The following is a 17,861-nucleotide window of genomic DNA, read 5'->3' as shown; positions in this document are numbered from 1 at the left end:
TGGGAAACTAGAAACAATTCAAGTTCAGTAGGTACATGAACTCTTTTCTCATGCAAATGAATGAACCAAAAATGAAGGAAGGTCTAAGACTGAGAGCATCCTGGCAAGATCAACAGGAATCGAAAAACGAGATTGAGACGTGAGCACAAAACGATGTCACTGCTCAAACACCAGTTCGTGTCTTCCAAAAAAATGTACAGAAACAAGAAGTCCAAGCACCCTTTTAGGCATTCACTATTTATAGTGCTGCCTCTAGAAACATAAGGTCTGATTAAAGAGGGACAATAACCGCCAAGCACACATTGTGAGCTCGGTTCATTTAAACAATTACAAGCACACACCTCTCTGCAGTCTTTTTTAGTTTGTAAACAGCAAAAAGAACATCTAATTTTTTCAAATTCTTCTGGCTTTTCTTTTTGACCTTTGGTATTTGTATGTATTGACGATCTCTAAACCATTGTACAAAAACACCTTGAAGTGTCAAGCTTTAAAAATGAGTCTTCTTTTCTCTTTCTCCTGTGCAGCTTGGATTATCTTGGCCTTGTCAAAATACATTCTCTAGTTAGAGGTTGGAAATATTTCCCTCCTGGCTCCAAAGTATTGATTTTCTTCAACACTCAGCTCTGTCAGTCAGCTGAAGGGGTGAAAGGTGAAAGTTCACCCAGCACTGCTTGGCTTTACCTTCCTATTAATGTCATGCCCTTTCTACATTTGATCAGTTTATGTGATCACCAATCATACAGAACTGGTACTGCCCCTAGTCTCCCTATAAGGACACACTGAAGACACCAGGAGACGTTAAAGCAGTCCCCGGGATGGATGCCGGGCCTCTGAATAGGGCCGAAGATGTGGCAGCCAGTTCCTTTAATATTTATCTATTTCTGAAAGAAAATTGCACTGTTACGTGATGACTGGTTCAATATAAGCTGTTCTATATTCTTATGTGAAAATTAAAGACGCACATTCATAACTTACACATTACACCCTCCATGAGCAACGATGACCTATTTTGTTAGTCCTGCTTTCCCCGAAAACCAATTACACCCGTTACCTCAGGGATTCAAATTCAACTCCAAACTGAGTCTTAAATGAAATGAGTTTAATGATCTCAGTCCAGCCTCCCGACTCCGGAGCAGCCAGCCCATGTCATGAAATCTGACAAGACAGAATTCGGTACAACGAAGTCTATTCAGGAGCAACTCAGGGTGGAGATAAAGCAACATGCATGCAATTCCCTTGCCCAAACCACAGAGGGTGCTGTTGAGTTTCTGGTAGGCGTTGTTTCTCTCACACTTTGGAGACGTCTTCCTGTTCCACGGTCCTTTGTGACAAGTTTGCCTTTCCTGAAGCTAAGCTCTCCAGGGAAATGAATAATTATATAGAAATAGAAGGCTTAATTTGGTCCCAAAGAAGGCGGGAGGGGGGTGGGGAAGGGGAGAAAGCATATGGATTTCAACTGAGAATGTTTAAGAAGAGTGAACAATGTTTTTAATGAGAAAAACAATCTTCAGTACAATTCAGTTTTATTTAACACACATATGTACACAGGGACGTTCAGCACATATAGAATCTATTCAGTGGAAAGGTCTTGAGAGGCAGACATTTTAATTCACTCGCTGTACACAGTGAGTTCAATCATTACATTTTCATACAGGTGTCACGTCATGTCATCTTTTGCTTGTAAATAACCAATGAAGCCACATATGTCTCTACATTTACAAGGATAGGTCCAAATACAGTGCCAACAAAATCAATACAACACTAAAAGCACACACTGGGATGACAATACAAAGTTTGCCTCAGTGCTGAGAAATCTAAGCTGTGATGAAGTCTGGGACTGTAGTTATCAAAGAAGCCAAGGGGAGATTTGTGTTAACAAGAATGCAAATACTCATTTAGCAGTTAGAGACGTCTAACCATCAGATAGCATCCACCCGACTTTTAGAATAGTAATATTCTAAAGGCCAGTAATTTTGGCTGTCTGTGCAGACAGAATGCGGGACAGGCTGGCCTCTGCCCACTGCCCAGATGTTTTGCCCCTCCTGGGACCCCACGGTTTTGTTCCGGACCCCCGCGGTGTGGTCCATTGTGTGTCTGTGGTGGCCTGCCTACTGTCTCACATCTCTGTTTTAAACAACTCTCTAAGGTATGCTTTTGCTCCATCATTCCAAAACAACTTTGTAGTCTAGAATAAATTAATCCCTATTTAAATTCATAAAGTAAACATGTGCTGGGTATCAAGAAGACTCGGGAGCCCACTGGAAAAACCAAGCGCATCTTTTGTTTACCGCAGGTTTTTCTACTTACATCGAACACAACGGCATGTGCACCAAACAGATAAATCTACACTGGATAGTTCTTTGTTTCTTCCTTGGAAACTACATATGTAATCTTTATAATACAAGGTACATGCATGTGGCATAAATTCACTTTTAAAAGAACACCCAAAGTCTAACACCAAGAAACAGTACAGGTTTGTCACCAATGCAAATAACATACTTCATATCAATAGGAAAGACACGTTCTAGTGGTCTTAATTTCTTAACATGTTCTTTAAAAATCTGTTTCAGTAAAATGACAGATGGATATGTTCCTGGACTGGGATCCTATTTTTTTGTATATTACATAAACTCTGACAATCTAAGCTTTTCCAATTAAATGCTCCCCCATTATCATTTCTGTTCCTCTGTAAACTTCGTATTTTCTCTGAACTTAAGAAATCATTTTCTGTTTTTACACTTAATAAACCATTATGCCTGGCCAACCAATCAACAACTAACCAAATGACCAAATCCCCAACTATGTACAGATCAAGATTTGTTAGGAGTAATTCATACAAAATATTATTTGATGGATTTTTCCCCATTACTATGAACAAGAACCAGCATAATTTGACATAAAGAGAAGAAGGCGACCTAGTTAAAGCTTACTTCGAAGTGTGATGGACGCCCTCACTGCAACGTTTGCTTAAATAACTTGAGAGTCCACATTTTCTATATTCTCCTGAATGCTTGTGCCATAGTTACTAATTTTCAAGGATACTTGTGTAAAAGAGATGCTGCCTTTGTTTTCCTTTAATTGATCAGTTCGAAGGCTGAACTATAACTATTCCACGATAACTGGCATAGGTCGTGCACATGGGAACTGTAGGTCTGTAAGGTTTCTGGAGGGAAGGGGTAAGTTCTTTCTTAAAAGGACCTGTAGCAACAGACATGAGTCCTCTTATTTAGTATAGGCTATGCTTCCAAACTCAGTTCTTTATTATGAAAGTCCATTGAAGAGACTACTTATAGTGATTGGATAATTATATTAACTAGATCATAAATAGTGATTTTTTATTTTAAACTACTAAATAGACTATTAAGCAGGATATGAGCATTTTAGAAGGCTAGGTGTCTAGGAAACTGTATTTACTGTGAGGAGGAAAAATTTTTGGGGCATATTTTCTCAATAATCTCTAACCTGTTAGGTGTTAAGAAAGAAGTAGGGGCTAAACCCTAGGAAACTGGAGTGAGGAGTTTCCTAGCAGTCAGGGGGAAAAAACCAACCATGTAAACACGGAATCTTTTTGGTAAACAAGAATATATTTTAGGAGATCCAAAGGAAAATAACTTTGCTAATTCCGACTGCCACATTACATCAAAACCCAATGTCAATACCGCCAGGTCCAAGCAGCGGCTCAGAGCTGGGGTTGAGCTCCAAGAAAACGCCATCGGGGCTGCGAACGCAATCACAGTGTTTACTCAGTTGGAGGCTTCTGGTGCACCAAGCGACAGGGGTGCTCCCAGGGACCGCAGACCTCCCCCCCACCCCACCCCCCCGGCAGGGAAAAACGACCTGGTGTGGACAGAAGGGCCTGCAGAGTGGTGCGTGCACGCCCCCGAGAGCCACGCGGGAGCGACAGGGCCTCGGCCACGCCCCGGGGTGGCCCTGCTGTGGGCGGGCACCGAGGAATGATCTGTGGGGGTGAGGACAGAGGAATCTCAGTGGCAGAACGGACGGAGCTCGGAGGCGGTCAGGGCAGCAGCCAGCGCTAGACCATGAAGCGGTGCTCCTTCCCATCGTGGGCCATGAGGATGACGTTGCGGTTGGAAGTCCAGATGAGCCGGGCCAGTCGGAGCGCGTTGTGGGAGCCGGGCGAGGCCGGCTGCACGGGGGGCACCTGGTACGTCTTGATGCAGCGCAGCTGGGGCGCCGAATTCAGCATGCCAATGCTCCCCAGCAGTGACGTGTTCATCTGCAGGGACAGAGGGACACACGTGTCACTTAAGGAACCCTCTCCCGGTCACCCTCTCTGCCGCAGTGCCGACTTGGTTCATCTGAGAGTCTGTCCTTGGCCCCGATAGGGCGCCTCTCAGTGCATCGGAAACTGCTCTGGTGCTGTCACAGCAAGTGCACAAATCCCGAGAAATGTGACTTCGTGGGTAGAACCTGACAGCAGGAGAGGCCATCCATCTTTAAGAAGGGGGCTAAATTATAGGTGTTAACAAAACAGCTCAGGCAGACCATCTTTGGCAACTGGGTACTTCACACGGCAGACCCTTCTGTTCCTTCCCGTCGGGGCTCCCTGCATCCCCTGAAGGACGAGTCCACCCACACACCTTTGGGGACTTCCAGGTCATTCAGGGAAACAAAGCCAAGTGGGACCCGTCCCCGGATCCAAGCACAAAACGTGACCCTCTCCCCCATGTGCATGTACCCACACCGGCCCTCCTCACCTGCTTTTTATAGAATTCAGCCTCTGGAAAGCACTAGTTCATTTTGATGGGGAAACCCAGAGTCAAGGGCATCTCCACACCTATCTGTGGTTCGCTGTTTTGCTGCCACACTGACCGGCGGACACTTGAACACTTTACTGGCAATACGTTTTTATCAGTTTTTTTCTGCTTTTTGGTGGCTTTTCAGGATTTGATTTGAACTTTAAGTTCTCTTAATCCACTCACAGTAGTGAAAAATAACATGGAAATTATGGTTCATGAACAACTATGTGTTCGGTCCAGGTGCTAAATGCTGAAAGGCACTTATCTCAGTGAACTGTTACCTGAGCAACAGAGTCTGAAGGACCCTGTAGATTCTGAGTATGACTTAACAGTTTTTCAATACACATTTCTTGTGCTATTGTAAAATCACATGGGAAGCAAACTGAAAACCAGAAAGAGGTCTCAGAAATAATATTTTTCTTTGCCCTAATTTTCATTTCCAATTCTTCTCTCTAGTATAACCCCCGTCTAAATGCATACGATTCTAGGGTTTTGTGTAAAGCATGCAGATTATGATTCAACGTATACAAATGGTTGACACACGAAACCCTGGCAAATCCTGGGACACGTACGATGTGTTATTGCTGACATCACGCTCTGCATCTGGATCAGTGCAAAATATAAGCCATTCTTTTCTCTGGCCCTTCTCAGCAGCACGATGGTGTCAGAGGGCGTAAATCATGGCATCTCCAGCAGGATGCGTGCAGGCTCCACTGACATTTTCACAATTTAAATCATCTTGAGTAATAACCCTTTTAAGATGACTAATGTTACTGATTTTCCTGCATTAATAATAGTGCCGAACACAACACAGAGGTGAAAAAAAATCACTAGTGTACGAGGTCACATTTTAAAACCAAATGTATGGTTATCATTAACTGTTTCTGTTAAAGTTAACATTTAAAACTAGACAGTACCTTACGGTCATCCTCCAAAAACTTCTTCCCTTGCTTCCTTCCCCCCCTTTTCCAAAAACTCCATAAAAGACAAAAATCAATGTCTTCTTGCTTTCTGAAGGTTCCCAAATAGTTTAAATATAAATAATGGTGGTGAGCTTGATCTGATAGTCCTCACTTTACAAAAAGTAACAGTACCTAATAATTTAGTCCTCTAACAGAACAGATCCAAATGATCCAGAAAATTGGTGGTTAAAATTAACTGGCATCAACAGGCATACTGTGCTTTAATAAAAAAAAAAAATCTCATTTCTCAGTTGATAAGTAACTACAAACTATTTTTCATTCTTTATGGATTTTCTATGAAAATATGTATGAAGCTTGAGTTCTGCTCATGGCTCCAAATGCTAAGGGTATCCAACATGCTTGGCCACTTCCTTATTTTTAATTCTTTCCTGCAAAATTTAGCCACATACCAGAAATGTGTTGAGGGCCAAAGGGCGACAGGGAGAAGGTACTCTACTGGAATATTACGGATGGAAGAACTTCAACAAGAGGCCCGTCATTCCACCTGGGTTCTCCTTATAAGCTGAGCCAGCCCATGAACGACTGACATATCATTTGATAAGCTGATTGATAAATGCCTTCGGAAGGATCACACAGCCTTCCCGCCTCAGAACGGGGGACAGCACTGTCACACATGCATACAGCTGGAATGACGGAGACCCTCAGGTTAACGACAATGTGTTGCTCCTCAGACCCTGTCTTCCCTATGACCTCCTCAGAGCAGAGATAATCTGAAGTAGTCAGGGTGAGTATTCCTTTTTCCAAAAAGCTCAGCCAAAGAACTCTCACTGAAACAACGAACCACGTTGTTATTCGATATTAATGTTTTCTTGACCAGTGGCCATCTTACAAACCACACAAAAGGGCAATCTGAGCCTCGAATGAAAAAAAAACTCCCCGGAGTTAGAGTATTTGGTAACCTTAAAGTTTTTCTTGATTACAAAGATAATAAATACTCATTGTGGATCATTTAAATAATAAAGAGAAGTATAAAAGAGAAAGCAAAAGTCCCCTGAAATCTCACTTCCCAAAGACAATCACTAACATTTCGGTAAACTTCTTTCCAGACCTCCAAGTATATGTACATTTAAGGAGAGGCGGGGTTAAGGAATTTTATGTAAAACAGTCTCATATTAGAAGGCAGTTTCACAATCTGCCTCTTTCATTCAACAAAATGTTGAGAACCATCTTTTCACGTTAATGGCCATTGATTTACAGTACCCTTCTTAAAGGGCTGACCAAGATTCTATTTTATGATGGAATACGTAACTGTAAGCGAAACCAACATCCATCTAACTACTTTTGGCATTTCTGAGAGAGGATACTCACTAGCTGGAGGGAGTGGTGAAATTTAGGTGAAGGAATCACGGTTGTACTTAATTTTGTTACTCAACTCCCCTTGTTCCAATACCAACAGAGACCCTGATGTGAAATACTCAACTTATAGGAATATGTTGTCAGAGGATCAAAGGGCTTGGAAGATTGCCCGATGACATCATTCCATAGCTGAGTTTGTAAATAACTAGAGGGCAACTTTGGTTCTTCCCTTCCCTTTAAAAATAATACTTCACAAAACCAGTTCTGTGAAGATTATTTTCTGAACACACAGAAACACATACAGATGTAATTCATCAAAACAGGAAGGGTTTTAATGCAATTCTCAGCGTAAGTAATGCTGCACACAAACCTTTTACTAAGTCTCACTTGAGTAATTATCCAACCAATATTTCTCATTAACACTCATTTCTCAGCAAAGATTTTAATAGCTCATAGCTTTTGTAAGGTCCTGTATTAAGACTTCATTAAGTTTTCAAAATATATTACAGTACATTTACTGGAATAATATAAAAGTATTATCATACATCATTAGAACTAAACAATATGTATCTAAATAAATCAGCAAGCCCATTTTGGGAGAGCAGCAGGAGATCCAACATTGTTCTCTAGACTCTCTTTAATTCAAATCAACACCCACCCCCGGCCACCTCTGGAAGATGTTTTACTGTATTTTCTTGATAAAGCTGAAGTGTTTCTGTGCCTTCCTTTGCTTAAATTTCAAGACCCAACAGGGTATAATGGGCCCAGAAATGGGCTGCATTTTACATCCTGACATTGGGTTTGGAGGCAGAAAGACTTGGGTGTCACCTAAGCAGCCCCCAGGCTCTGCGCACTGCACACCCACATGTGCAGACAACACGAGGTGGCCCTGGGAGCCGAGGAGCGCGTGCACCACGGAAGCATGCTGTGGCTCCCCTGCACGCAGGGCCACGTGTACGGGCGCACAGGTTCAAGCGTGCTTGGCCAAGCCCCGAGGCAGCAGCAGGAGCCTGAAGAGGGGAAGTGGAAGTATCTTGAAAAGTTACCATCCGTCTACTAAATAATCTTGAGCTCCAAAGTGAGAAGGGTGCTCACCCTAATTCCCTCGATGCACTAGGCAGGAACTTTGATAAAAATAGAAAAAATGCAAGGAAGGAATGAACTATCCAACTAGAACCCTGAGCATCTATATAAGGGGAAAAGGTTTACCACATAGAAAATCAGGAAAATACTGGAAATGGTTTCAAATCTGGCTAAGGCAGGAGGTATTCCTTTATAAAATGATTTTTTTTTCTGAGAAAGTCAAGTTGGACAAAACCAAAAAGACTTGTTTTTGTTTATTCCACAGAAGAAGGCATGGACCAACCCAAGCTCCTTGAAAGCAGGGACCTGAGGCTTGTTCACTCCATATCCCTAAAGCAGAGGCCAGCACCCGGCACTTCAACGCCACTGAATAAATGTGGAATGAGTGTGGAGCTTTATATAAACCCTCCTCTGGGATTCCAAGAGAGTGGGAAATAGCAGAAAATTTGTATCAAAGTACAGCCGGTGTAGAGAGACCACTATGTAGAAAAACCAGCTGGTGGGGAAACCCTTTAAAGAAGTGTTGTTGCGAGGGTCCACTTTATGGATGCCTAGTGGGCTGACGGTGGGACTGCGACAGTGCAAACCACAGGACCCGCGGTGGCCTGCTGGGGGAAATGGGGACCAGGGAGCTCTCCCAGGAAAAGAGTTTAATATGAGCCAATTAAGATGCTGGAGATATATTCTGGGAGAAAAGATAATGGGAAAATAAACTGGAAAGCTAAATTAGATGAAGAGCAGGAAAAGTCTGTGACAGATTTGGAAGTTGTCATGCTTTAATAGCATGTTGTTAATTAAGCAATTTATTGTATCTGTTTTACATTTTATTAGGTATTGATTTTTTTAAAACCATCATCAAGTTGTGCTGAAGTCTTATTTAAACTTTAATTTTTTTTTTTAAGCTTTCAAGGCAATAAACTGAATCTCGTAAAACATACTTGCATCCCAGGAAAATAAAGGTAACAAATTTTAAATTGGCTTTTCATGAGGGAGGGAGTTGAATGTATAATTTTTTTTATAACTATCAGGAGGAAGATAATTAAAAAGATGGGATGGGGATTAATCACGGAGGATAAAACAAGTTCTATTGTAAAAATTAGGTGCTCAAAATTAACATGCATTTTAATCGGAATTAGACATAGGCATTCTCATGAACTGCCACTCAATGATACTCGGGTTTTTGAAAATGTTTTGATAGTTTGGGAATGAAGAGCCCTATGTGGGAAATTCAGAATGCAAACAGAAATGAGATAATACAAGCGGGATATGGAGGTAATACCCGGCTGCCTTTCCCATATACCCTCCGCCCCGCTGGAGTTGTCTGCATCCTTGTGCAGGGCCCCCCGGGCCCCATGCCTTTCTGGCCAGGCCCTCAGGCACGCCGGGCCCTTGCTTACCACTGAAAGGCTGCTCCCTTTCCCTATATCTGCCCTACCCTTACCATCTGGCCCTTCCTCAGCATTATCCTGTCTCAGTTCAGATGTCACTTCCTCTGTGAATCGGTCCCACAGCCTTATTCTCAGGCTCCCCTCTGTATTATATAATTGCTGCTTATTTACATGTGTCTCCCTCAGACCTCAAGCTCTGTGAGAGCAGACCCCACTCTCTCCAGATGGCCAACTGTATTCTCAGCGCACCCTGCATGCTAGCATGTGGCACAGAATCAGTCAGCAATAAATACCTGATGTTTGTTGAAAGGGGGGGGGCAGGAGGAAGGGCTGGTGGGCAGGCCTCACAGGAAGCCTTGCTTAGTGAAAGTGACTCATGCAGCCTACTTCAACACCCCGTGGCATCGACACTTACCTGCCAGAAAGAAATGTGGCTGTCTGTATTTGAGTAGGTGGCAAGATACCGTCCATCAGGAGCAAAGGCCACTGCAGTGATTGGTCCCTTGTGTCCATGGATTGTCTAAAATAAAGTGCAGTCATTAATGGGCTGCAGTGCACAGAACAACTGCACATACACAGGCAAACACATTCAATGTTGAACAAGTTATGCCATGGAGATTAGATACCGTTATGCCGCTATGTTCTTGATTTATAACAGCAGATTAGAAAAATAGGGAAAGCTACCAAAGTTCTCTCACTGCTATATCCAAGGGCTTTATTTAATCTTGTTCTGAAGAATCTACCTGTATCTGAGTTGGGAGAACAGCATAAGTCCAAAGGAAAAGCGTATATTAACGGGCGAACGAATGTGTTAATTCATTTATGGCCATTAGAGGGAAGAATTTTACAATTAATTAGAAAGGTAAGCAAGTGATCACCAAACCTGTGAAGGAACCTCACTCATCTGAAATGAAAAACAATCAAAGCTGTATCATAACATCCCTGTTCTGGAAGGAGGTAAAAACTGTAATTTCAACTCTTAATAATTATACATTTTTCATGTTTTATGCTTCATTTCCCACCAATAACACTGTGTTTAAATGCATATGGCTGCAATTAGTAAACATACAAACATACCTGGTGGACGTTTGAGCACATATATAAATCAAATACTATTAAAAACAAGTTAACAGGGATAATTCTGAGCCTCTGCCAAACTAAAAAAAGGGAGTTGTATTTTAGACTAGGTCTGTGATAAAAGGTCTTTACTAATAAAAAATTACACTCAAGTTTCATGATATTAAGTTATCAAAAATACTGGCATACTAAGCAAATTAGCATAATACTGTATCAAAGTCCTTTCACGGTCAACTACTAAAGATCATACCGCCACCTCATTGACCACTACTCACTCTGCTTACAAGCCGTGGGTTGGTCTCCTCCCTTTGTCTGAGAGGAATGGAGAAATATGTTCTCTTAAACTAAGACAATACCAGGAAAGTTTATTTCCATCTGCTATTTTTTGAGGAACAATTGTGAACCCTGAGTCCCGGTGGGAACATCAGGCTCATTAGGTGACTCAGCCCCATACATACTGAAAATTTCAGTAAGAAGAGTCTCATAATTCATAGCTGAGTGATTAAAATGAGGGTGAGAGGGAGGAGAGAGGGATGGAGGTACAGCCTGTTCCTCAGTTGCTCTTTGGATTTTGTTCTTTTCTGTCATTAGACTTTCAGGGCACTGTGGGATCCAAAACAATGCCTGTTTTTCCACACTCGGAGAAAGCACGTTCTGCTGGTAAGACACTGGGCTTCGGGCTGGCAGAGAACTCTGCTCGGAGTCAGGCAGCCTGGCTTGCATTAGGGCTCTACTGCTTGCTGAAGGACCTAGGACAGATGATGTGAGTCACTTAACCTCAGAGCACCCATGTCTAGAGAGCAGGGATGATGATGATGAGGGTGCAGATAATGCCTGCCTCAAACAGCTCCGTGAAGACTAAATGAGTTACTAGGTATGCAGCACTCTGCACAGATGGCACATAATAAGAATCCAATAAGTAATATTACTGTTTGTATTACTCCTCCTCACTTAGATGACCAGACGTATAGATTTGAAAGTTGCTAAGACAGTAGATCTTAAATGTTCTCAGCAATAAAAAAAAAATGTAATTATGTGACAAGAGGGAAGTGTTAGCTAATGCTGGGGTGGTAATCATTTCCAATCTATAAGTTAATCAAACCATCACAGGCACACCTTAAACATAAATGTTATATGTCAACTGTATCTCAATAAAACTGGGAAAAATGATTAGACAAATGTAAACAATCACAAAACTTGATTACTTGAGTACACGATTTAATGAAAAAGAAATGCCCTAATCATATATCCCAGAATCAGTATCAGCGAGCATATTAGGTAGTCTAAAAACAGATTTCATTTCATTAAACATTTCATCAAACAGATATGGTAACTATCCATGGTGCTAGGCCACTAATGTGGTGCTAAATTAAGCAACAGGTGAGCATGCTGAATAAGTATTCTGCCATCTACACTCAAATGAAAATTATTGTGGATGAAGGTAAAGAACTTAACCAATCAAAAGGGAAAAACTGACAATTCCCACTTACTAGGTCAATTTAATTAGCTCCTTGGAAAACATCTTTGTTTTTTAAAAATCAAGATTCAGTTCTGCTAAAAATCTGAAAGCTTATGGGGCCAATTTAAAGCTATGTTATAGTTAAGATAGTTGATTAGTAAGGCCTTGCTTTAAAACAGAGGTTGCAAACTGAAGACCCTTGAGCTGAAACCAGATTGTAGGTGTGTTTGGTTGGGCCTGAAAGATGTTTAAAATGATGTTTTCTGGGTCCACATTCTAATTCATCAGATACCATGTAAAATTAAGATTTCTAGCCTCTCTGGAAAGACTGGAAGCTCAGCAATCCTAGGCTTTCATTCGCATGCAGCCAGGGATGAGGTGAGACAGCCCCTTAGGCCTGGACACTCGCCCTCCACTTCCCCAGTTCCATCCCCCACACACAAGAGGGCCCAAGCAGCTAACACGTGCTGTCTGGCTCCCTTATTTCCTGCCTGGTCTCTCCTGGCATTTAATGCAGCCCTTCCATTAAGAATACCTGATTCAAAATATATTCTTCTGCAAGAAATAAAAAGTGTTGGCAAGGATAGGGAGAAAAAGGAACTGTTGCTACAGTGTTGATGGGAACGCAAACTGGTATAGCCATTGCGGAAAACAGATGGAGGCTTCTCAAAAAATTAAGAACAGAGATACCATATGATCCAATGATTCCACCACTGGGCATTTACCCAAAGAAAATGAAAACACTAATTCGAAAAGATATATGCACCCCTATGTTTACTGTAGCATTATTTACAATAGCCAAGATATAGAAGCAACCTAAGTCCATCAATAAACGAATGGATAAGGAAGATGCGGTATATATGCGTGCGCGCGCACACACACACAAATATTACGCAGCCATATAGACGAGAACATGCCACTTGTGACAACATGGACAGACCTAGAGGGCATTATGCTAAGTGAATTAAGTTAGACTGAAAGACAACTACCTTATGATTTCATTTATATGTGGAACCTAAAAAAAAAAAAACCATGAACAAAGAGCAGAATCAGACCTATAAACGCAGAGAACAAACTGATGGTTCCCAGAAGGGCAAGGGGAGGAGGGGATGGACAAAATGGATGAAAGGGAGAGGGACATCCAGGATTCCAGGTATGGAATGAATATGTCATGGGAATAAAAGGCACAGCATAAGAAATACAGTCGATGATACTGTAATAGTGTTGTACGCTGACAGGGGGTAGCTACGCTTGTGGGGAGCACAGCGTACGGTATAAATCTGTACAATCACTATGTTGTACACCTGAAACTAATGTAACATCGTGTGTCAATTATACTCAAAATAAATAAATAAATAAAGCAAACCAAAACAGTTTCTTCCGTGTTCTGGGGTCCTAGTATGCATTTAAATGTGAGTAGACTAAAAGCTCCTCTGAGAAAAATGGGCCCTTCTTGCAGCCCCCCAAAGCCCAGCTCTGTGTAGAAGTGGAAGATCCTCCTTTTGGAGTCTGGGCCCCTAAATCTCGAAACAGAATGCTAAACCCGCCCTCCTTCAGATTAGCATCCCTCCTTCGTCAGCAACCAGGATGTGCTTCAGACAATAAGAATGCAACGGTGAGTTGGCCATAAGCCAGCAGGTCCAAGGATGTACCAACCCCATGGTCACATGAACGTATCTGTGAGGCTAAGTCAGCCCCGTTGTAAAGGCAGAAAACCAGACATGCTGGCTCCTTCAGAAAAGTCTTCACAAAATATTTTCATATTACGTCTTCATCTTTTACAGAAGGTGGGCATTTAAAACATCCACTTGAAGATTACTTCTGTGTCAGCTGAGGACACTCTTATGTTATCCAGTGTCTCTAACAGAAGATCCTGTGAATTAAATGTCAGCTTGGCCTTTTCCACCAGTAACACGTTTACCTCTCCAGGTAAATGTTGGTGCTTTCCTGTATCACGTGACAATAATTACATAATCTCAACACGTGCTTGCGTTACCGCCACAAGACGCCGGACTGACCTATGTTCGTCCTGGGTGTATAGTGGTGAGTGTGTCCTCATTTCACAATCATTGTCCTGTTTCCATTTCTTGTTGCTGAGGTCCCATTAGATACTGAACTGCATTTGTTAGTTTCTTTAAAGTCTGTTTTGGGCAAAGGGGCACTACACTTAAGATCAGAACACACACACACGCACATGCGAGCACGCATGTGCACGTGGTAAGACACTGCTCGGCGCCCCACAGGGTACCTTAAAGTGGCCTATAGAAAACCCTGGAACGCGGACTGCAGTGTCAGCTCAGAGACCTGTTGTCCTATAAGAAAGCAAGTGCCACTCACGGTAGCTCAGGGAAGCTCAGTGTTTTCAAAGGCTTGCTCCATCTGGTGAGTTCATTACAGTCTCTGCCCAAGAGGTGCTTCAGAACGCACTGTAATGGAAATGTGGCCATTGTCTTATGTTCCGAATCTCTGAACTCAGATCTACGCGGGCACCACCTGAACTGACTTTAACCTCGCTTCCGGCATTAGAGAGGCAGCTGTGTGGGGATCACCGGGAAACTGTTAAGTGCTCTGGATGGGGCAAACCCCAGGGTTGGCATCTTAAATGCTGAACACTAAAGAATATTTCCCAGAACAACAGGTTTCAAAATAAACGGAGGCATGGTCTGCATTTATATGCGAAGGAGTATCATGTCTTGGTATATTTTCTGTCAAAGTAATTGCTGTCTTGAAAAGACAGAAATGGAATATAAAGAAATTAATCTAATTCAAGAAGTGCTATGAACAATAAAAGAAATCAAGCAATTAGCCCTAGCAGGAGACAGAGTGTTGAACTGTTAAACACCCCCTCCCATGTTTCTTATCAAAGAAAAGAACTGGGAGGCAGGATTAATAATGAGCAATGCTCGAACTTGCCAAGCAATTTTAACAGTCACTTTCCATGCGCTCTGCAAAGAAACACAATTAGCCCTCCTGTACGGAGAAGGAGAAGCACGGATTTCAAATATGACATGGTCAGTGTCCACAGAAGCTATAACTGTCTAGGATATTTTCTTTTTTTTTCTTTCTTTTTTTTTTTTTTTAAAGATTTTATTTATTTATTTGACAGAGACAGCCAGCGAGAGAGGGAACACAAGCAGGGGGAGTGGGAGAGGAAGAAGCAGGCTCCCAGTGGAGGAGCCTGATGTGGGGCTCGATCCCAGATCAGCAGGATCACGCCCTGAGCCGAAGGCAGACGCTTAACGACTGCGCTACCCAGGCACCCCTAGGATGTTTTCTTGAAAACTGCTCTTTACATTGTCTGTTTCTTCCTGGAGTTCTTGATACTTGGATTCCAAAGGACAAGTTTGAGAACTGAAACCAAATGTAGGGCTCTTTACACCCACCTTAGAGACTGAACAAGATCAAAGAGAACATTTTATATTTATTTGCAGGTCTCACTACCTCTTTAAAGGGGAGGGAAAAAACCCCAACCAAACAAAATATTTTTCTACTTTCGACATAGAGTGCGAAGAAAACGTTTCTTGAAGTTGGTAAGGTGTTGTTATCATGAGCACCATCACAAGGGGAAGGTTAATAAAGTACAGACCATGCGTTTTATATGACACGTACTAAAACAACCTTGTAAATAAAAGAACTGGGGCTGCACGTCATAGCCTCACCAGACATCTATAGGGGCGAGAGAGGAGAAGGCCACGTTGGTTGCAGGCCTTCTCAGGGAGCAGCACGGCTAGTTTAGGATTAACATAGGCAGTTGTGATTTGGGGGTGCTTGGAAGGTCTGCTGAGTTGGAGTATGTCCCCAATTGGCTGCACATGGTCTCTGAAATTTCTAAAAATACAATGAAGCAATTGGCCAAGGTATTTTCCCTGGAACGTGTTCGGACAGAGCAAAGAGGATAAATATGCTTTCATGAGGGACCAGCACGGCAGCATCCTCAGCGTAAGGAGAACCTGAATGAAGTATGCATACAGAGACTGGAAACAGGTTGGAGGTGGGCCAGATATTCAGAGAAGTGAGTGCCTAGGAAGTAGGATGAGCCCTGAGAAGAAGAGTAATAACAAAGACCTACAAATACGGACATTTTCCTAGTGCTGGTTCCTCTTAAGGATAGCAAGAAAGCCAAGGGAGGTTCAGGACACACTCACCTCTGCCCCGGAAGCACCAACCATACATTTGACATCTCTTACAGACTAGACCAAAGTCAGAAAAGGGCAGAGAAGGACAGCGAGCCAGGGTCTGATGGGCACGCCTTTCTGACATCCCAATACTGGAGGCCCCTGATTTCACGGCTGACTGGCAGGGAGGTAACTGCTCAAAGCAGAGAGAAGACAAAGACATCGCTCTGACTGACAGCTCTGTTTGTTAGGCAAGGCGAAGACTCATCAAAGAAGAGCCATTTCAAGAGGTGAAAAGTTAAGAATTAATTACATTCTGGAACAAAACCTCCCCCTTTCTTTTCTTTGAAGCAACCAATTTGTGAAAATTTTATTATATATTCAAGGTTCAACTGCTCAAGGAAACAAATAATTTAGGCAGATGATGCCATTAAAAAAAGTTTTATTTATGGCCAATGAGAAGACCCAAGTAAAATTTAATTACTACTATGAACTGATAAACCTTTTCCAGCCTTTTAGTGTGTGGGCTCTTGAGGTCCTACGACGTCGCCAAGAACACCGAAAGTCACCCGTTCTTTTCTATAAGTGAACAGGGCTGCTTCAGGTCCACCAGCCAGATGAAAATCTATTCTGTTTTCAAATATCTCTAGAGAAGATTCTAAAATCTCCCCTGAGGACCCTTTTCTGTGTTGAACAGTATGTGTTGTCAGGAAATTTTTCCTTGTATCAAATCTAAATCCAAAATGCTACAGTGTGAGCCCACTTCATCCTGCTTTGGACTCTGCAGAGATGGGGAACAGCCAGTCACCTATCAGCACTGTAACCTTTTACAGACTTGAGGACTGTTACAGCAAATTGCCGCCCCCCCTTTTTGAAACGTATTTTGTATTTTCAGGATTAAAAAAAAAAAAAATCAGTGTCTATAATATTTCCAAGTCTCATTTTCCAACTTTTTAAATCACATCTGTGATTTTTCCTTAAACTCTCTCCAAGCTTTTCCAATCATGCCATCGTAGAGTTGGATGGTATCTTAAAGCCACCTTATTTAACCATTTCTCAAAATGTGGAATTTCAAACTGACTGAACTGGCCCCAGTGACTGGGTGTCCTTATAGTTGCTCAGAGCACCAGGCAGGAAGGCCCGCACTGGGCTTATTACCAGAACACTGCAACTGTGCCTAGGAAAAGCTTCAGTAAAGTTCTTGGCATGCAGATGGCTGACATGCACAGTGCCCCCAACCCGTCGTCGCTAGGAAGGCGGGCTGTGGACACCTGCGCCCAGCGGGTGGCCTTCGCTGTGCCGCACTGCCTCCAGGGGCCTCCTCTGACAAAACCACAGACTGCCAGTCCCTGTTTTCAATCTTTTCCCCCTATCCTTTCCAAAGTCACCTGTGCGAATTTTGCATTCTGGCTCTTTATTTTTCATTTAAAAATGTACTCCCACTCAGTCATTGTCCAAAGAGCCTATTCTATTACTTGCTGTCTACTTCTGCAACTTAACAATTCTTGACACAACTATCACTTGGCTTTAAGTTGGCTTAAAGAACACAGTTTCTGGCTTATGACTGTGGTCACTGATAAAAAATGACTCCTATAACTTCATACCTTAATTTAAAACAAAACAAACTGGATTTATCAAAGGCCAACTGCAAAGCAGCTTTTGTCATCCTTCAAATACGTTCTAAATTGTACATTATCAGG

At 42.4% G+C, this 17,861-nt stretch overlaps 1 protein-coding gene across 4 annotated transcripts in view; it reads right to left on the bottom strand.

Annotated features, from left to right (window-relative positions):
• Positions 1–1,465: 1,465 nt before the first annotated feature.
• The window catches only part of WDR7 (WD repeat domain 7), a 339,096-nt gene continuing 322,700 nt past the window's right edge, over positions 1,466–17,861 (bottom strand). For all 4 annotated transcript variants that reach the window (XM_019800741.2, XM_011226266.3, XM_034643188.1 and 1 more), the window contains 2 exons: positions 9,926–10,030; positions 1,466–4,237 (listed from right to left, as the gene is read on the bottom strand). In XM_019800741.2, coding sequence (XP_019656300.1) covers positions 4,034–4,237; positions 9,926–10,030 — 309 coding nt within the window. In that variant the 3' untranslated portion in view covers positions 1,466–4,033. The remainder of the gene's footprint in view (positions 4,238–9,925; positions 10,031–17,861) is intronic.

The sequence above is a fragment of the Ailuropoda melanoleuca genome, chromosome 14 (genome assembly GCF_002007445.2).
Source record: "Ailuropoda melanoleuca isolate Jingjing chromosome 14, ASM200744v2, whole genome shotgun sequence".
Classification (NCBI taxonomy): domain Eukaryota; kingdom Metazoa; phylum Chordata; class Mammalia; order Carnivora; family Ursidae; genus Ailuropoda; species Ailuropoda melanoleuca.
This window is presented reverse-complemented; position numbering and strand designations above follow the sequence as displayed.